Source organism: Notolepis coatsorum, assembly GCF_963971535.1.
Source record: "Notolepis coatsorum genome assembly, chromosome: 8".
NCBI lineage: Eukaryota > Metazoa > Chordata > Actinopteri > Aulopiformes > Paralepididae > Notolepis > Notolepis coatsorum.
The window spans coordinates 2,736,416-2,758,545 of NC_140172.1; the positions used below are offsets into that span (position 1 = coordinate 2,736,416).

Here is a 22,130-nt window from a genome sequence, read left to right on the forward strand (position 1 = left end):
ACACACCTGCTAACACACCTGCTAACACACCTGTTAACACACCTGCTCACACACCTGTTAACCTGTTAACACACCTGTTAACGCACCTGTTAACACACCTGCTAACACACCTGTTAACACACCTGCTCGCACACCTGCTAATGCACAGTAAGATGAACACACACCCTTGTGAATGCCGGTGTAGCTCCGGTTGAGAGCGCCCGTCCGCCTGCGGTGGCGATGGAGCCACACGCCGAGGGCAGCGAGGACGGTGCAGCAGATGGCGCCGGCGCCGGCGATGAAGGCGGGCGTCCTCACCACGTCGGAGATCTGAGACCGCGAGAGGGCGTCTCTGTCCTCGTGGCCGCCGCCCACCGTCTGCCCCGCGGAGTCTGAGGGAGATAGAGAGGGGGAGGCCGTTTAGAGGAACCTTTAGACAGCAGCGTTTTTAAAGGGATGCTGTGACCTTTGTTGTTAATAAGCTCTTTGATCAGCGTATTGCAACGAGGAGACCGACGCCTGATTCCACATACATTTTCAAATGTAATATCGACATGGGAGTTTATATACGAAAGGAATGATCCCCTGCCAATCCACTTCCACCACGCTACATCTAAAAGGCTCTCTGACCTCCGACACGTGTCTGATCTTATCTACTCGTCATTAGAAGTTAAATCAGTTATCTTTTCTACTCTTCATTAGAAGTTAAATCAGTTATCTTTTCTACTCTTCATTAGAAGTTAAATCAGTTATATTTTCTACTCTTCATTAGAAGTTAAATCAGTTATCTTTTCTACTCTTCATTAGAAGTTAAATCAGTTATCTTTTCTACTCTTCATTAGAAGTTAAATCAGTTATCTTTTCTACTCTTCATTAGAAGTTAAATCAGTTATCTTATCTACTCTTCATTAGAAGTTATCTTATCAGTTATCTTATCTACTCTTCATTAGAAGTTAAATCGGTTATCTGTTCTATTCTTCATTAGAAGTTAAATCAGTTATCTTTTCTACTCTTCATTAGAAGTTAAATTAGTTATATTTTCTACTCTTCATTATAAGTTAAATCAGTTATCTTATCTACTCTTCATTAGAAGTTAAATCAGTTATCTTTTCTACTCTTCATTAGAAGTTAAATCCGTTATATTATCTATTCTTCATTAGAAGTTAAATCCGTTATATTATCTATTCTTCAATAGAAGTTAAATCAGTTATCTTATCTATTCTTCATTAGAAGTTAAATCCGTTATATTATCTATTCTTCATTAGAAGTTAAATCAGTTATCTTATCTATTCTTCATTATAAGTTAAATCAGTTATCTTTTCTATTCTTCATTAGAAGTTAAATCAGTTATCTTTTCTACTCTTCATTAGAAGTTAAATCAGTTATCTTTTCTATTCTTCATTAGAAGTTAAATTAGCATGCGCCGTCCCACATATGGGACGTTTTTAGGATGATTTGCCCACCGGCACGTTGGCGACCCCTAGTGGCTCGGGTGTGCATATTTTGTAATACAATATATATATCGAATTGAAGGCTTATTTGTAGCGACAAAATCCGACAAAATCCGCTCAGCGGTTCTCGAGTTACATGCCGGTATTTGAGGCTTGTGCAAAGTACACAGTATTGCGCAATATACCACTCCCGACGCTTGGTGCAGTAGTTCCGTCAATCTAGATCCGATCTCGAAAATGATTGTGGAGGGTTGTAGCCAATGAGTGTGGCTTCCAATGATACCCCATGTGGGGATGTGTGAATAAAAAAATTAAAAAAAAACCTAGCGAGCGAAAACAGGAAGAGAAAAACAGCCAAATGAATTGAAGTCTATGAGAAAACTCAGTTTTTCTTTTGTACACAGTTTACCAAAATCACTGCTAATCATCATTTCTGAATGGATCTTTATGAAATGTGGACATGTACTACATAAGGCTTCAGGCTATTGTCACAATCACGGCCCGGGCCTTCCTCTGCCCCCGTCCTGCCTCGCCCATATATGGGCAGCTTCCTGCTGCAGCATTCCCACGCTGTCAAACTGCCGTCAATCAGCGCGGCTGTGAGGGATTCGCTCATCAGCAGACCCTATATCACCCCACGGATCCTGTCGTTCTTCGTCGGAGTGTTATCTAGTCATCCTAGGTACGAGGACGTATCCTACCTTGCTGCTCTCACCTAAATACTGCCGACCCTTCTCTAACCTGTGCCCAGGATAACCCGCTGCCGGCCTACGCTGTCTATCGAGACGCCACCCGCCCGGACGTTCCCGAGGAGAACGAAGAGCACTCCTGTACCACATTCTGCACATTCCATTGTTGTACTTTGCCGCATGGTGCCTATTGGAATAAATATCCTAAACAGCTCCACCCTCTCTCTCCCTGTGTTTCTGCTATTGGGGTGCGCTACCACAGGCCCCGTAACAGCTATGGGTCCGTCTGGATTTGTAAGCCATACGACCTTCTGGGGAAATACTACCTCTGGACTACTAACTACTACAGAAAAACTTGAGTAACAAGTTTTTCCACAACTCAAGTCCATACCTATGTTACTCTATTACGTTAGCACTAAAAGTGAATTCTTTTTCTGGAATCAGAAACTTCAGAATGCCCTCTTTCAAAAGAGACCAGGCTCATGCATAAGTGCTATAATTATAAAGTATGTTGTTTTGGTTTGCAAAAAAAGTATGCAGTCCTCAAAAATGAAAACTAAAATGGCCAGGAGACTCAACCGGTTAAATCAGTTATCTTATCTAATCTTCATTAGTAGTTACATCAGTTAGACAGCTTGCCTTGCCATTATAAACTGAAAGGCTACCAAAGGACTGGGTGGCCAGATGACGAGACGGTTGGAAGCTCACCTAACTGGAAGGAGGTGAGGAGACGGTTGGAAGCTCACCTAACTGGAAGGAGGTGAGGAGACGGTTGGAAGCTCACCTAACTGGAAGGAGGTGAGGAGACGGTTGGAAGCTCACCTAACTGGAAGGAGGTGACGAGACGGTTGGAAGCTCACCTAACTGGGAGAAAGTGACGAGACGGTTGGAAGCTCACCTAACTGGAAGGAGGTGACGAGACGGTTGGAAGCTCACCTAACTGGAAGGAGGTGACGAGACGGTTGGAAGCTCACCTAACTGGAAGGAGGTGAGGAGACGGTTGGAAGCTCACCTAACTGGAAGGAGGTGACGAGACGGTTGGAAGCTCACCTAACTGGAAGGAGGTGAGGAGACGGTTGGAAGCTCACCTAACTGGAAGGAGGTGAGGAGACGGTTGGACGCTCACCTAACTGGAAGGAGGTGAGGAGACGGTTGGAAGCTCACCTAACTGGAAGGAGGTAACGAGACGGTTGGAAGCTCACCTAACTGGAAGGAGGTGACGAGACGGTTGGAAGCTCACCTAACTGGAAGGAGGTGAGGAGACGGTTGGAAGCTCACCTAACTGGAAGGAGGTGACGAGACGGTTGGAAGCTCACCTAACTGGAAGGAGGTGAGGAGACGGTTGGAAGCTCACCTAACTGGAAGGAGGTGACGAGACGGTTGGAAGCTCACCTAACTGGAAGGAGGTGAGGAGACGGTTGGAAGCTCACCTAACTGGAAGGAGGTGACGAGACGGTTGGACGCTCACCTAACTGGAAGGAGGTGACGAGACGGTTGGAAGCTCACCTAACTGGAAGGAGGTGACGAGACGGTTGGAAGCTCACCTAACTGGGAGAAGGTGACGAGGCGGTTGGAAGCTCACCTAACTGGGAGAAAGTGACGAGACGGTTGGAAGCTCACCTAACTGGAAGGAGGTGACGAGACGGTTGGACGCTCACCTAACTGGAAGGAGGTGAGGAGACGGTTGGAAGCTCACCTAACTGGAAGGAGGTGAGGAGACGGTTGGAAGCTCACCTAACTGGAAGGAGGTGACGAGACGGTTGGAAGCTCACCTAACTGGAAGGAGGTGAGGAGACGGTTGGAAGCTCACCTAACTGGAAGGAGGTGACGAGACGGTTGGAAGCTCACCTAACTGGAAGGAGGTGAGGAGACGGTTGGACGCTCACCTAACTGGAAGGAGGTGAGGAGACGGTTGGAAGCTCACCTAACTGGAAGGAGGTGAGGAGACGGTTGGAAGCTCACCTAACTGGAAGGAGGTGACGAGACGGTTGGAAGCTCACCTAACTGGAAGGAGGTGAGGAGACGGTTGGAAGCTCACCTAACTGGAAGGAGGTGAGGAGACGGTTGGAAGCTCACCTAACTGGAAGGAGGTGACGAGGCGGTTGGAAGCTCACCTAACTGGAAGAAGGTGACGTCACTCTTGACCCCTGGTCCGGCGCCACTGATAGCGGCGACCTCCACGCTGTAGCGGATGCCTGGCGCGAGGCTCGGGATGACCACGGAGAACGTTGACCCGTCTACCGTTCGGTTGACGTGGTATCGACCGTCGTTACCGAGGCACCAGATCTGTGGGGAGAAGGGGGAACAGGTGGTCTGGGGTCAGTGACCGAGACCACTTGTCTTTACGATTTTATTCAGTCTAGCAGACTGAATCAGACTCTGGATCAGTGATCCCATTTTGAGAGGATTTGTGAATATGGACCCGTTCGACTAGAGCTGGATCAAATAGTATTTGCCAATCATTTGTAGCATCGTTTCAAATAGCTTGGAGTGTCAGATGGGTGGAGCTTACCGCATGAGCTCAGTTCAGATGAGGTTGCAGTAGGTACTGTACGTTGTCAGTCACAGAAAAGTACACTAAATTGACTTTGAAATAAACATTCTGGTGCTCCCTGTACTGTCAGTATGTGGCAAAACACCCCACCCACCTGGCACTACAAACAGGTTAAAACAAGTGCTATGAGATATATCACTCCCCCAGGTCCAATAGAATGACAAGGTTGTACATTAATGTGCTGGTAACTCCTATTATACAACATTCCTTTGGCATGAGGGAGACAGTGGGAGTTCAATATTGTGTTTTAATGTTCCTCCACACCTGGTACTCCTGGACCAGTCCATTCTGTCCCTCTTCCGGGGGTGGTTTCCATGCCACCAGAATGGCGGTCCCGTTGGCATCGCTCTTGGTCACAGTGACACCACGAGGGGCTGTGCTGGGCACTGAGACAACACACAATATGATGCAACACTCATATTACATTCCAGGTGCTGAGACGACACACAACATGATGCAACACTCATATTACATTCCAGGTGCTGAGACGACACACAACATGATGCAACACTCATATTACATTCCATTACATTCCTCATTTATCAATGGTGCGTACGCACAAATATGTGCGTAAACCGTGCGTAATTTCTAAGCAAAGTGTGGGATTTATCAACTTGAAAGTGTGCTTGGGATTGTGCGTATATCTACGCACAGCTCAGACCGTGCGTACCTGGCACCAAGCGATAGAATATGAAGACTGCAGACGGACGGAATATGCTTCCATCAGTTTCATGCATTAGTTTCAACACTGACGTGTTCTGTATGACCCGTCATTCTTTATAGTTAATTGTAAAATAGCGACATTAGTGTAATTATTGTCAAACTCTATAAATAGCATTTGGAATAGGTTTTTCCGAATTAATGCATCGGTTTATCGTTGCATTTGGCTGATAAGTCATTGCCGGTGGCCGGGAGGAACGCACGGCCCAGGCCTAATTTTATTTAATTAAATTGTAATGTTATTACTGGGGTATCTGTAATTAAAATATCACTTAAATGCAGGGGATCGGGGCTATCTACTGAAGCCATGGCTGATGACTCCTCTGATCAACCCCAACAGGAGCGCATCTACACCGGGCACACTCGCGCACAAGAAAGAGTCACTCCTCCAGACCATAGCACCAGACATCCTCCCATTCCTAACTGCAACCATCAACTCCTCACTCAACTCGCGGGTGGTCCCCACCTCCCTAAAACAAGCCAGAGACACGCCGCTCATAAAAAAAACAACCCTGAACCCCACCGTCATAGGTAACTATCGTCCTGTCTCTCTTCTCTCCTTCCTTTCTAAAACACTTCAACGTGCTGTATCCAACCAACTTACTGCTTATCTCTTACAGAATGACCTCCTAGACCCTAATCAGTCTGGCTTCCGGACTGGCCACTCCACAGAAATGGCCCTCATTGCGGTCACAGAGGCACTTCACTTAGCAAAAGCGAAAGGCCTCTCCTCTGTCCTGATTCTCCTAGATCTATCTGCAGCCTTCGACACAGTCAACCATCAGATCCTCCTCGCGGCCCTCGCAGGAATGGGAGTGGCTGGCTCTGCGCTGACATGGCTGACATCATACCTCAATGACCGCTCCTACCAAGTGTCATGGAGAGGGACCCTGTCGGCCACCCGCCCCCTGCGGACGGGTGTCCCCCAGAGCTCGGTCCTAGGACCCCTTCTCTTCTCCCTCTACACTAAATCACTGGGTAACATTATCACGTTTCATGGCTTCTCGTATCATTGTTATGCCGACGATACTCAACTCTTCCTCTCCTTCCCTCCCTCAGATATCCACGTCTCTGAGCGGATCTCGGCCTGTCTGTCTGACATCTCCGCCTGGATGACGACCAACCACCTCAAACTGAACCTAAGCAAAACAGAATTGCTCCACCTGCCGGCCAAATCCTCCCCCCTGACCGACCTTTCCATCACAGTCGAGAATGCAGCTGTGACCGCGTCGCCGACCGCCAAGAACCTTGGTGTTGTCCTCGAACAAAATAGATTGTACCTCTACAAATCATATTAAACCATGCAGGTAGAACATTTACGGAAATCCGTCGCAATTTGGAATCAAATTGACGGAGAACTTTAATCCCTGGGTATTAATCGAACTTTAAAAGAACGAAACGAAAAAAGGCATTCATATTCCAGCATGGTTATTAATGACACCAATGGCAAACAGTGGTTAACGGTCTTTATTAGTGTTTTGCGGTTCCCAGGCAGCAATGGTCTTTAGGAAGTTAATAGATATCATATCCGACATCACCGTGTACACGTCTGTCAGCCTGTCGCGTATTTCTCCCATAACACGCGTTCGCTCGGCTTAGTCCATTTTTCCCACATTCCATGGGGGTATTTCATTACCGTATATGGTTAATTACGGGCGGTTCAGTATGCAAATACTTAAAATCGTGCACGAGTGTGGAGCGTAGAACAAGTGGCATTTATCAACACGGAGTGCTTGCAGGTGTGCATAGGACCTGTGTATGCACGTTCTGTGCATAGAGACATTCTAAATTCCATGCTTAGGAACAAAAATAGAACACTTTCTACGCATTATTGATAAATGAGGGGCCAGGACTCTAGGTGCTAAGCAGAGTGACGATGTCCTAAGATAATACCATAAGAACCTAAATACATTTACTTTAACATGATCCAAATCTGAAATGTCAATGTTGTCTATTTTATATCTATAATTATCTCTATCTATAGCTATCTATAATCACACACACACACGCATGCACGCATGCACGCACAGACAGACAGACAGACAGACAGACAGACAGACAGACAGACAGACAGACAGACAGACAGACAGACAGACATACAGACAGACAGACAGACAGACAGACAGACAGACAGACAGACAGACAGACAGACAGACAGACAGACAGACAGACAGACAGACAGACAGACAGACAGACAGACAGACATTAATATGAATAGATATTATACGGTTTAATGTTCATGACCAGTACATTTAAAGGACGAGGGGAGAAAGACCATGCTGCACCCTCACCTCTCTCCAATGTCCTGGCCACTTTCACCTCGCTGTCTGGACCCTGGACCTCATCACAGAAGGGACGGACTTTGAACTCGTAGGTGGAACCCTTGTCCAGCTGAAGGACCAGCGCCCTGTCCTGCCCTGGGCTGCGGAGCTCCAGCACACTCCACTGCGGGCCCCGAGGCTGCCTGTACAGCACCCTGAAGCCCTGGATGTATGGAGAGCGACGCTCCACCTAATGGACACACAGCATCCAGGGATGGACCGGAAATCACAGGAAATTTTTCACTTTTTCTAGTATAAACCTCTGCTTCTAGAATGAATGAATGAAAACTTTTATTTAACCCTTTTACTGCCACACGGCAGAAGGTTAACCCTTTACTATCACACAACCGACGGCGATGCGCCATCATTAGCATCATTAGCGCCGCGGATGCTAGTAAAGGGCTAACCATCTGTATTGTCACAGTGAAAGGGTTAACCGGCTGAAAAATGGACAGCACAGCTACATTGGACCAGCCACAGTGGACAGACCAGATGTGTTGTTTTACATGTTTATAGCACAAGTGGTAGTTTTCAACACTAGTCCATTGAGGCTTTTCTAAAAGATAGAATAAAATGAACAGTGAAATACAAAAATCAGAACAAATAGTTACCAGAACAAGAGTCCATTATCAAAACAACAAAACCAGTCCGCGTCTACACATGTGAGCACTGCTGCTTTGATTTCAGCCATACCTTGAGTCCTCTGCTGAAGATGTTGGCATTGGACTCCAGTTTTAAGCCAGTAGGCAGAGTTCCCCAAGTTTGCCCCGTAAGTTAACAGAGAAGGCAGACTGTCCAAACAAACTCTTGCACATGGGAACAGTACAGTCACCATTATTGGAAGCTCATGTGTTTGCTCTGCTAGAGCTCCAACGTCTAACCACCAGTCCAGAAAAAAACAAAATTGTCAAACGTGAGGCGGCTGGGTGGCGCAGCGGACATTGCACTCGTCACCAACGCAAGAGACACCGGGTTCGACTCCGGCTGTCGGTGTTGCCTCCGGCTTGGGCCAGCCGTCATACTAACTCAGTCAGGGCTGTACGCTAAGCTTTTTCACTAGGGGCACACTTGCCCCTAAATGAGAAATTTAGGGGCAAAGAATATTTTTTAGGGGCAAATTTTTTAATAACTATTTTACCATTATAGTAGGGCTGGGCGATATGGCCTCTAAATGATATCGCGATATTTTTTGGCCATATCACGATACACGATATATATCGCAATATTTTGACATTTCCTCTAAAGCACTTAAAAATGCTTGATTTAACCCTTTGATGCATACAGTCACGCCAATATTATGATTATAATAAGTCCCTGCAACATATGTTTGCATTATTAAACCATGAAGATGCTTTAAAAAATAATTTAATGAAAATGTACTAAGAGTAGTCTACTGACACACTAATAAAAAATGTATTTACATCTAAGACCATTTATATAAAAACTTTTGGGTGCCTTTTTTTGCACAGTACTGTGTTTTCTATCCACTTTAGCCAAACACACACACACATACATATATATATATACACACACACACTACTGTGAGAAAATAATAATCACACACACAAAGGGATAATGGCTTATAGCAGACTTAATGATTTTAGAATATTTCAGATAATGAAATTATCATCAACTATCCAGTTAGTATTTATACTGTCTGTAACGTTTGGCTACTTTAAATCGTTGAATGTAGAGAGAGCTGTACTGTATTGTACCCATTCTGCAATCTGTTAATAAAGTTTTCAATCAATCAGAGCGAGAGAGAGAGAGAGAGGGCGAGAACGAATGAGAGAGCCAGCCCCCCCCCCCCCGGGTTTTGTTCTAGGTTCGCGTTTTGATCGTCTAAGCTGCCGTAGGTGATGACGTCACACTCGAATGTAAACAGGAAGCGTTTAACAGACGGAGATGGAAAGTGGATGATATACAGTAACAGAAACGAATAACCAATAAATATGAAGTTATGTTTAAACTTCTGTTGTCAAGCGTTGTCAATATAACCCACCCCCTTTCCTCCCGAATGGAACTAGTGTTGTGGAGTCCGCTTTGACTGGTGTCCAGGGTTAGCAGCAGCTAACGCTAGTTAGCTTAGCATAATCCTAATGGATACCGTGGATAGCAGCTAACGTTAGCCCATTGCTCGTGTCAATCAAATTGCATGTTATTAAAGGTCCGCGCTGGTCTGTCTAATGAAATTACAACCGCAACATTATGCCCTGGTTGTAGGCTAATGTTTTATCCAATTTGTATGGATTAATTTAGGAGTGAAATGCGAATGAAGGGTTGCAATCACTACTCGCAAGCTTGTCCCCAGATGATATTTTCCACTCGCACCGGCCAGATTAGGGGGCAATTTGCGACGAGATGCTCGCAGTGTACAGCCCTGTCAGTTGGCAGAGTTAGCGGGTGGAAGTCGATGGGTGGTAATCTGGACGTTGTGGACAGCGACTCCTACAGGTCGGTTGGGGGACGCCTGCACAGCAGAGACAGGAAATGGCGGGGGTAGTGTGAGCCTCCCATGCGTTACTCCTCGCCACTGAGAGTCCGTGCTGGCAGGTGAAAGGATGTGACAGGCTGCCTCCTCGTGTATCGGAGGGGACACGTGATGCAAGGCTTCTATCCTCCCTACAACCGGCCAGTGGGGGGCATATGCGAGCAACGTTCAAGACAGTAGAGGGGAGAATTGGCACAGTGGAATTGGGATGGGAGAAAAATTGAAAAAGAGGAAAAAAAGTGGATAAAAAAAAAATGTGTCAAACGTGAAAAGATTGTGCTTACTCAAAACACTGCAGTGCACTGGTTTACGGTCCATGATTTTTATAGCCTGTTTGTATATTATAGTTATGGGTTTTTAGTATGGTTTGTGAGGTTTGTGACCATGATGTGATACAGCAAGACAAGTGGGAAAGAATCATAGCGTGCATATAAAGTTGAGGAGCTTTAGTTGACAGATCCCTTCTAATAAAACGAAAACAGTTTAAATTAGGCTTGACCTTCTTACATACATAATGTCCTGTTTATCAAATTTTCGGTTCTTGTCTAATATGATTCCTAGGTACTTGACCTCATTCACTTCAGCAGTTATTTCATTTTTTATTTGCACCTCAAACAAATCATTTATAGGCCTTTTGCGTATGGAGATACACATAGAGACAGTTTTTTTTACATTCAAGGTCAAATGAGACGACACAAGCCAGTCGGAGAGGTTATGTAACACCTGGGTCAGGTACTCAGCTGCCATGCTAGCTGTTTTAGCAGCAGACACATAGATGACGGTATCGTCAGCGTACATCTGGCAGCTGACACCTGGACAACTCTGCGGGAGGTCATTAATGTACATGGTGAATAACAGTGGCCCAAGTACAGACCCTTGCGGTACTCCATGCTGTTGGCAAGCAGTTTGGATTTCTTCCCATTGACCTTGACACATGGGGATGTCTCCCTAAACCTAAACCACGTGTTGATTCTGTGGACATCTTAAAATGTTTTAACTTAGACAAAAGAACATTGTGATTAACTGTGTCAAAGGCCTAGAACCTCAATGCTATTTCAATGTAGTGCCTCGTCTCCACTAACCAGGGTTTAGCCGTGCTGTGGCCTCGTCTCCACTAACCAGGGTTTAGCCGTGCTGTGGCCTTGTCTCCACTAGCCAGGGTTTAGCTGTGCTGTGGCCTTGTCTCCACTAGCCAGGGTTTAGCCGTGCTGTGGCCTTGTCTCCACTAGCCAGGGTTTAGCCGTGCTGTGGCCTCGTCTCCACTAGCAGGGGTTAGCCGTGCTGTGGCCTTGTCTCCACTAGCCAGGGTTTAGCTGTGCTGTGGCCTCGTCTCCACTAGCCAGGGTTTAGCCGTGCTGTGGCCTCGTCTCCACTAGCCAGGGTTTAGCCGTGCTGTGGCCTCGTCTCCACTAGCAGGGGTTAGCCGTGCTGTGGCCTTGTCTCCACTAGCCAGGGTTTAGCCGTGCTGTGGCCTTGTCTCCACTAGCCAGGGTTTAGCCGTGCTGTGGCCTCGTCTCCACTAGCCAGGGTTTAGCCGTGCTGTGGCCTCGTCTCCACTAGCAGGGGTTAGCCGTGCTGTGGCCTTGTCTCCACTAGCCAGGGTTTAGCCGTGCTGTGGCCTCGTCTCCACTAGCCAGGGTTTAGCCGTGCTGTGGCCTCGTATCAACTAGCCAGGGTTTAGCCGTGCTGTGGCCTCGTCTCCACTAGCCAGGGTTTAGCCGTGCTGTGGCCTTGTCTCCACTAGCCAGGGTTTAGCCGTGCTGTGGCCTTGTCTCCACTAGCCAGGGTTTATCCGTGCTGTGGCCTCGTCTCCACTAGCAGGGTTTAGCCGTGCTGTGGCCTTGTCTCCACTAGCCAGGGTTTAGCTGTGATGTGGCCTAGTCTCCACTAGCCAGGGTTTAGCCGTACTGTGGCCTTGTCTCCACTAGCCAGGGTTTAGCCGTGCTGTGGCCTTGTCTCCACTAGCCAGGGTTTAGCTGTGCTGTGGCCTCGTCTCCACTAGCCAGGGTTTAGCCGTGCTGTGGCCTCGTCTCCACTAGCCAGGGTTTAGCTGTGCTGTGGCCTCGTCTCCACTAGCCAGGGTTTAGCCGTGCTGTGGCCTCGTCTCCACTAGCCAGGGTTTAGCCGTGCTGTGGCCTCGTATCAACTAGCCAGGGTTTAGCCGTGCTGTGGCCTCGTCTCCACTAGCCAGGGTTTAGCCGTGCTGTGGCCTCGTCTCCACTAGCAGGGGTTAGCCGTGCTGTGGCCTTGTCTCCACTAGCCAGGGTTTAGCTGTGCTGTGGCCTCGTCTCCACTAACCAGGGTTTAGCCGTGCTGTGGCCTCGTCTCCACTAGCCAGGGTTTAGCCGTGCTGTGGCCTTGTCTCCACTAGCCAGGGTTTAGCCATGCTGTGGCCTTGTCTCCACTAGCCAGGGTTTAGCTGTGCTGTGGCCTCGTCTCCACTAGCCAGGGTTTAGCCGTGCTGTGGCCTCGTCGCCACTAGCCAGGGTTTAGCTGTGCTGTGGCCTCGTCTCCACTAGCCAGGGTTTAGCCGTGCTGTGGCCTCGTCTCCACTAGCCAGGGTTTAGCCGTGCTGTGGCCTCGTATCAACTAGCCAGGGTTTAGCTGTGCTGTGGCCTCGTCTCCACTAGCCAGGGTTTAGCTGTGATGTGGCCTTGTCTCCACTAGCCAGGGTTTAGCTGTGCTGTGGCCTCGTCTCCACTAGCCAGGGTTTAGCCGTGCTGTGGCCTCATCTCCACTAGCCAGGGTTTAGCCGTGCTGTGGCCTCGTCTCCACTAGCCAGGGTTTAGCCGTGCTGTGGCCTTGTCTCCACTAGCCAGGGTTTAGCTGTGCTGTGGCCTTGTCTCCGCTAGCCAGGGTTTAGCCGTGCTGTGGCCTCGTCTCCACTAGCCAGGGTTTAGCCGTGCTGTGTCCTCGTCTCCACTAGCCAGGGTTTAGCCGTGCTGTGGCCTCGTATCCACTAGCCAGGGTTTAGCCGTGCTGTGGCATGTCTGGCACACAGTAAGCATCTCCATTGTCTTTAGAACTTGGTCAAACCTGGCTAGACCCCGGGCTGAGACAGCCACCTTTCACAACCTGGCCAGACCTGGTTTAGTTGACAAGAAACGCAATGGAGACGCAAACCCAACCTTACCATACCAAACCTGGTCATGGCTAGCCACAGCCAGGCTGAACATAGCTAATGGAGACAAAGCATACCTGTGTGTGTGTGTGTGTGTGTGTGTGTGTGTGTGTGTGTGTGTGTGTGTGTGTGTGTGTGTGTGTGTGTGTGTGTGTGTGTGTGTGTGTGTGTGTGTGTGTGTGTGTGTGTGTGAAGTTAACCTTTTGCAATTCTGTTGACAGTAACCACCATTGTAAAATAATGTTAAACAGGTACCCCTTTATTGTCCTCTATGCTGTTCATTTTCTGAATTATTGCCTGAGATAGAGTACAGTCTGGTAAATGTCTACACACTGTAAGTGAGGTGTTGAGATGTCTTCAAATGATCTGCTTAAGACAAATAGCATGGGACTCAGACTTTTCTCCAAACAGTATTGATGGTTTTTTTAAGACATGGGACGCTAAGGGCCTCATACGTTTCTATCAAATGTACAATGAAGGAGTGGATTATTTTGAAAATGTAGCTAATAAATATGCCTGTCCTAGTAATCACTTTCACCGATACCTGCAAGTAAGAAGCTACTTCAGAGAAAAAGTCCAAATTAAAACTCTTGAAGATCTCCACCCCCTTCTGAAATACATGATAAAGACTCAACAAAGCCATAACCTCAAAAACACAACTGGACAAATCTACAGAATGCTTCAAGAAAACAAAATTGAAGATTTAAGCTATATTAAAAATAAATGGGAGATGGAACTGAAAACAAACATACCAGATAAGGAGTGGAATCAAAGCTTTAAATATATCTTCCATTACCAAGGCGTGCCAGTCAGTCGCCTGATTACAGAACACCCCGAGCTAGCACTATGCGTGCGTCGGGACACAACCACATCAATGAACAGGCTATTTAGACCTGTCATTAAATCCCAAAGGCGCCCAGGGGAACGACAAGAGGGGTGTGATACTTCCTAACTCCAACTCTTTTTAAAAGAAAAGAAGGAAGCACCCACAGTATGTATCCCAGTCTACACAGCCGGGGGTAAACATTTTTCACATTTTTACCTCCCACCACCCTCCCATAGGAAGGAAACGGAAATCCCCAGAGAGACTTCCCACGCGAGCTGTACAGATTGAAAAGAATATATTGCACCTTGAGCCATGTAAAAAATTGGTTTTAGGGCTCGCCGGGGAGGAGGCACTGAACCCATACACACTCAATATTGAATTTAATCGAAATTCAATTGAAATCGAATACACACACAATAGAGTAGGACTCCTTCTTGAGGTTCCACTCACCTTGACAATCTGAGGAGGAGGCTCTGTACTCTGAAGGAGGCTCCCTCACATGGAAGGAGAGTCCCAACTCACAGAAGGCCCGAATAGGAGCTTCGTGAGGAGGAGCCCTGACCACCCCCCCTGAAACAGATCCATCATATGGACCTGAACAGCACACGGAAGTCCTACCAACAGAGACGCGCACAGTGACGTACTCTATGGCGGGGGAATTTCTGCGGTGCACACGCCCAATATTCCAGGGCGTGGGACCAGGAAACTCCCCCCCCCCCCCCCCCGTAACGTGCCGAACCGCAACGTGACAGGAACCTTGAAGGACAGGTGGGTTTACCCCTGACCGACAGAAAAAAGGGGGAGAAAAGGTTACCAGTTCACCCCTTTACGACCCCACACCCATGATACGATGTAATGACAAAAAAGAGTATGACGCAGTCATAGTCAACTCCATGAAGCGTCTAACAGCTTCACACAGCGCATGTGCCAACCTGCTATCTGATTTTTACTAAGGAAAAAACACAGAATAGAGAGGGCTCTCCAAGAGCCCCGGTACCAAACTTACACATGTGCTTCCGTGGCCTGCCCAACCCAGTTGTAGGTCACATGACACACACAACCCATCATCACCTACAAAAAATGGCAAAAACACTCTACAGAGGAACGGCGTTTTTCATAATGAGAGAATACATAATTCTCGATTAGTATCGGCCACAGGCCTTGCTAAGCACACACGAAAAGCGACCAAACAATCTTTTCCTTTAGGAAAATAAAGTTCCTCAAGCAGTTTTAGCACAACCTCAGCAATCAAGCTAAGGGTTACATCGTATCCCTACCACACAGTGACACAATATAGTGTAACAACATGTCTGAGAGGAGGATGAAGAAGTCCCCAGGGAACCGGGGGGAAACACAACCATCCTACTTTACCCTTAATACGGCCAGTTGAACAGGTAAACCTGTTAATATGTGAACACACTGTTCATTGTCATTACAGGCTGAGAAAATAATCATTCTTTACTCATATGTCACTAAGCATAGCTTTATAGGTTAGTTTAACCCCCTTAGTTGTGAGTACACAGTACATAAACACACATGATGTTTCTCAACACAACAAACCAGATCATTTTCACATCTGTAACAAACAACCCGATTTGCATGGAGAAGCTAAATACCAGTGACAAGACAATTCACACATAACTCGCATCGTATCCTAAATGTAGTGCAGCAACACTCGTTTTGGAAAACATCGTTATTTACAAAACATTTAGAAGGGAAAGCAAGAAGAAGTGCTCAAGGTCTGGTCAGACCTTGCCTACCTTGAGCGCAGATCAAGCGAAACTGCAGTCTCTAACAAGGCACCGTAGTAAACACAACCGTTCTGTGTTGTCGACCTGGGCAGCGTCGCCGCTCCATCCCGCCGCTACGGTCCCCCTTGTTGACGCAGTCCTTGCCGTCCTGACTCAGGGCAGGTTCGACGAACATCCTCTGTCAAAGATGACGTCGTAGTCAAGAGTGTTTAAAACATGTTATAATCAAAGCACGTTCAACAGTGTAGCATTAAGCTAACGGCCGCCCTCGGCCGATAGCAGCAAGCTAACGTTTCCTAGCCTAGCCTAGGTAGGCCACAACTAGCATGCAAGCTAACGTTTCCTAGCCTAGTGATCACAACAGGCTAGCGCCGCAGCTAACAGCTGACTGGCTAACAGTAGGCCACCACTAGCACGTAAGCTAAGCAGCTATCACCTGAACTTGTACACAATGATATAACAATCACTCAGACAGGCCGCCGTTCTGAAACCCTCCTCACTGTTTAAGAGAGAAGAGAAACGAAATGTTAACACAGTTTTACAACGGTGATTTTACCAACACCCGGCGGGGCCAGCACAATTCCCATCTGGGCTGTAGCTGACTTGAACACAGATCTTCCACTAACGAACATCCATGCCCATATTTCCTCGTGAGGGAATACTCTCATTTGTATATGAAAGACGGGGCCTCACGGTGACAGAGAAACATCCACTCGTCCAGAAAACACAGTGTTACTGGTCGTGGCCCACTAGTTAACTATAATGGGCTTCAGACCAAGGTCCTCTGCCGTTGCCTAAGAGGCTTGAACAAAGGACCCTTAATCTGGGGCCGGTGTTCGTAAACATTGTCAGCTAGCCCCCATAGCACTAACAGACAAGTGGAGCTTGCAAGCAAAACATCACTCACCAACCTGGAACCCACCGCTCCTCACAACAGCGGCGCGTCCTACAGTCCAGCTGCCGCTGAAAGGTTTTACCGCAACCAGCCACAGCAAGGAACTGCAGTTGGGAGGCATGTGGAGGATTTTTAGAATGATCACCATCTTCCAGACACTCCAGTGACGAAGACAATATCGCCGTATTTTCTCGAAAATAGTGAGAGAGAAAATAAAGATATGATGTCAACGTATCTCCTTGTTCTTCCTTTCCACAGAGTAAATATTTTTCTCCACGTCAAGTGGGCATGTGAGCAGCACTTGCTTGTGATGAAATTTGAGAAGGAGATGAGTGTGAGGCACCACCCCTGCTTATGTAGGTAAGCGGATGGGGGTGTGGCCAGATGAATGCTGGCATGTAAAGGTACATTTTGAAATGTATTCAGTGTATATACGCTGAAGCGAGATATATGCAATATGACGCTGAGCGGAAGCTAGTATGAAGCAGAACAGGCCTTTATCCAGGTGGAATACCCACCGTATTGTAATATGCATCCTGTGGGGTGCATTAATCAGCATTCCTGATAAAATAGCAGTTGCTACTAATAATTTTTCTTTAAATCTAGTATGGTGGTGGGCTTTACCAGGACATCAGGACAATGGTCCTCATTCTCGAACGTGTTTGTAAGTGCCTTGGTAAAAATTTACGGAAATCTGTACACGTACAAAATGAATGGCCCCAGCAAAGCAGGTCTCTACCACTGACTCCAATCCCCCGTTTCACTAGATCTTATAGCAGCAAGTCCCACCGCAGAACACGCCATATCAGCATGATATCTCACTTAGTAACGTCAATAATTAATGAATTCCATATAAATCTATAGTTAATTAATGATGCAGCAGCTGATTCTGTACACACACACACACATTAACATAATTGTTAATGATACAAATAGTTTCGTATTTATTATCATTATAATTATTTAATTCCACGGATGTCTGTCACATCGAAGTAATATTGGCATGACATATTTAGCATGACATCTCATTGTAATGTCAATACTGTGAGGGCTGGAGAGGACTGCATGCTGCCCAACGAGGGGGCGTGCCGCTTTTCTACTTCACGCACCTGTGAGTGGTTGGTAATTAGCTCCTTGGGAGACTACAAAGACTGCCGACTGCCTTCCACTCGTTGCCAGGTCATCTTGTTGCCACCATCTACTGCCACGTCTCCGGCGTGAGACGTCGTGCCATCTAGATCCTACCACCTACTGCCGCGTCCCCAGTGTGAGACGTCGGCGCCGTTTTCCTGCTGGGAAGTTTTCATGCTCCTGTGGATATTCCCTGTGTGAGCACTGCCATGCTCCTGTGGATATTCCCTGTGTGATCACCGCTTCCGTGCGGTCAAGTTCCCTGTCGGCACCTTTGCTATTGGGGTCGCTATACAAACCATATCAAATACTGGATGACTGCACGCTTGTCAAGAGCCAATCGTGCAGTCTTTCAGTATTGACATTACAATGAGATGTCATGCTAATATGTCATGTTCTACAGTAGGACGGACTACTATAATACCTAATAAAACAAGTCATTAGAATAATAGAGGCCTACTGCTGGAACGATTCATTTTGCACATATATACAGTACATGTACACGTATATATACACATGTGTGTGTGTGTGCTCGTGCGCTGAGGCTGCCTCACTAAGGCATTTATTTCGTTTAGCAATGGGAGGAATCAATATAAAAGCAACAATAAATAATATAATAATAACAAGACGGCATATGGAATATTAATACAGTATATTCCACTATTCAGTAGCTATATCCGCAGCGATCGGTTTAGTTCTTATTTATTTAGTTTGCAGTGTGTGTGTGTAATGCTCACAATGCCTCGTTGAGTCAGGATTATAAATGCAAAACGTAATTATCAATTATACAAATATTGTCATATTAATTATCATTATACTTATTTAATTCCACGGATGTCTGTAGTATCGGCAATCCCCAATGACTTGTCCCAGAGAAAGCTTTTAAAACCATGGGTGCACACCGGTCTGTCCGATTTACAACTGCCTTTTCGAGTACGTAAATCCTACGCAAATCCTACAAAGAATTTACAATACCAAGCCGTTACGTATGTCTGTTCGAGAATGAGGACCAATGAAGGTAAGTGGTCACTGGTCAGTCACACAACAGTATATTAAATTTACTTTGAAATAGGCTAAACTTGGGCGGCCGGGTAGCGCAGTGGACTAAGTGTCTGTCTACCACCGCAGAGACAGTGGGTTTCGAATCCAGCTGCCGTACCTCAGGCTTGGTCGGCCGTCCATACTGGCACAATTGAGAACTTCCCCAATACTAAAGTCTGAAACCGTGAAACATGTAACATCCGACTGAAATGGAAGGAATCTCTGTCCGTCCAATTTTCTCGAGAACCGCTCATCCGAGCGACTTCCCTCTTGGCGGGTGTTACTGCAGAGTGTCGAGTGGGCAGCTGATTGGATGAGTGGTTCTCGAGAAAGATGCAGCCATACCTGGTGCCAGAGATCAAGGCAAAGTGACTTGATGTTTTAACCCTTTCACAACCACACTACCAAAGGGTTAACCCTTTCACTACCACACTACAGAATGTTAACCCTTTCACTGCCACACGACAAAGAACCCTTTCACTACCACACTACAGAAGGTTAACCATTTCACTACCACACGGCAAACGGTTCACAGACCATTTCTCTAATGGAGAAAAATGTATTATACATTTCAAAATGTTTTGTCCAAAGACCCCAAACTGATGGCGTGAGTCTACTACTGTCAATGGGTCAGATCAGTACTCGTTATCGGCTGATACTATCTGTGCCATCTGTGAAAAAGTAGTAATTAGTCTAATCAGTTAATTAGTCAATTAGTTATCCCAAGCAGAGGGTTTTTCCTCACCGTCCACTGTAGTCTGACAGAGGAGGAGGAGAGGACGGTGGGGGCCAACAAGTGGACCAGCACCTCTCCCAGCCCCTCCTGGATCTGATGGGGGTCCAGCCCCTCTCCCAGCCCCTCCTGGATCTGATGGGGGTCCCCTCCCTGTGTGACGGGAGGGGAGTCTGTTGACACAGAAGGGGAGAGAAGGGGTTAAAAGCCGGCAATCCTCACTGTTCTCAATCAGTCATTTTAATGATCTCGGTCAAATACCGTGAGACTATAGTCCAGGAGATACTGCAGAGCTTTAGTCCACAGTAGGGCCGTCACATTATATTCAAATATCGAATTCAACATGAACGGAGAAATTTGAATTTGAAAAAATAAAAATAAAAATGCTACCATGTCGGTAAGTGTCGTCGTTGCCGGAAGTTGGCGCGAGTGTTTGAACGTCTTATCTTGTGAAGTTATTATACACAATATTTGGCGACGAGGATTATGGATTCTTTACTCTCTCACATCTCTCTCCGTTCCTCGCCCTGCCTGGCGAGCCACCCATTCTGTGGATTCACTGGCTGGAATCTTTTCAACGCGTTCATAATAGCCGTCGGGAGGAAGAGAGCTAATATGAGGGACAACGGATTTTTTCAGACTCTCGGAAATGCACATAATTGTGGGGATTGTATCACGCTGGAGTGTGGCCATTTCTCTGCTCCACAGAACGTGACGCTCCGGCGGATTGTTTTTCGTCGACGACGACAGCAGGCGGGTGAGTGGGTCCACCGTCACGTAGCCGACCTGCACGACGACAGCAGGCGGGTGAGTCGGTCCACCGTCACGTAGCCGACCTGCACGACGACAGCAGGCGGGTGAGTGGGTCCACCGTCACGTAGCCGACCTGCACGACGACAGCAGGCGGGTGAGTCGGTCCACCGTCACGTAGCCGACCTGCACGACGACAGCAGGCGGGTGAGTGGGTCCACCGTCACGTAGCCGACCTGCACGACGACAGCAGGCGGGTGAGTCGGTCCACCGTCACGTAGCCGACCTGCACGTGTTCCAAATAATTACTGGTCATGGTGGTTCATTTTAAAGACCTTTTTTGACACTGGAATTCAAACTCGAAGTCGTCTACAATACTGCAACGAATATCGAATTTGATTGAAGTGACAGCCCTAGTCCACAGTAGAAAAAGGCTGCAACGAAAACAAGGTTATGTACATGCATACAAGTAAATAAAAATAAGAAATTACAGTAGCAATGGTATACAAGGACAATGACAATAGGGAGAGAAAAGGAAAGAGAGAGAGGGAAAAAGAGAACGGGAGAGTGAGAACCAGAGGGAGAGAGAAGAAGTGGGGAGATGCACAGATAGTGTTTACATTTAGAATGCCTTGTTGAATGCATCCAGTGAAATTAACACATTAATGCACACTTTTATTGTCAAAAGTATGCATAATGTTGTGTTAATTACACGACAAGACATATGTAATGTTATTTACCTGAAATAATTTCCTTTTTTTTGGGGGTTAAACCCCGCATATATCGGTATCGGTTGATATCGGTATCGGAAATTAAGAGTTGGACAATATCGGTATATCGGATATCGGTCAAAAAGCCAATATCGAACATCCCTAGTTGGAGTGTGTAAGTGTGTAATGCAAAACTCTTGTGCAAGGATATCTTCCTTATACTCACCACATTAAAAAAAAAAAAAAATTGAATCCTCCCTTTCTCCGATTTTTTCCTCTTTTTATCCCCATTCCAATTTAGTCGTTATGCCAATTCCCCCCCTCCCCTACCTTGGTCGTTGTGCGCATGTTCCTCCTACTGGTCGGTACAAGGGAGCCCTGAGGTCTACCACATGCTTCCTCTGACACATGCGGAGACAACCAGCGGCTCTCTTTTCACCTGGCAGCGAGGACTCTCATTGGTGAAGCGTAACGCGAGGGAGGTCACGCTGCCTCCACCACTTCCTGCCTTTCGCTGAGCAGGCGCCCAGACCTGACCTGTAGGCGTCGCTGTCCACAACGCCAGATTACCACCCACGGCTTCCCTCGCGCTAACTCAGCCAAACCAGTTAGTATGACGGCTGGCCCAAGTCGGAGGCAATGCTGACTCGATACTTTCTATAGAAATACAATAGTGAATCATAGTGAGTAACCATATTCGTATTATTTCTTTTTTTATTGTTATGTTTTTGGTAGATCTTTTATTGGTTTTTGCTACCATGCAGTCCGGTAGAGAGAGAGAGAGAGAGGAAGTATGGGAGATAGGGGGGGAAGACATTCGGCAAAGGTCGCCGGGTCCGGGAGTCGAACCCGGGTCGGCCGTGTTGCACCGCAGCGCTGTACATGGTGTGCCACCCTGGCGCCCCATATTCGTATTTCTATGCTACATCTAAAACACAGGAATACTATAGTGATTCACCATACATTT

The 22,130-nt window shown here is 46.9% G+C and overlaps 1 protein-coding gene across 1 annotated transcript in view; it reads right to left on the reverse strand.

Moving 5' to 3' along the window:
- The window catches only part of LOC311232908 (roundabout homolog 1-like), a gene marked incomplete at its 3' end in the record, with an annotated part of 169,519 nt that overhangs the window by 6,528 nt on the left and 140,861 nt on the right, over positions 1-22,130 (reverse strand). Inside the window, 5 exon segments of the mRNA XM_084319743.1 lie at positions 165-371; positions 4,234-4,405; positions 4,938-5,059; positions 7,685-7,904; positions 19,716-19,876. Coding sequence (XP_084175869.1) covers positions 165-371; positions 4,234-4,405; positions 4,938-5,059; positions 7,685-7,904; positions 19,716-19,876 — 882 coding nt within the window.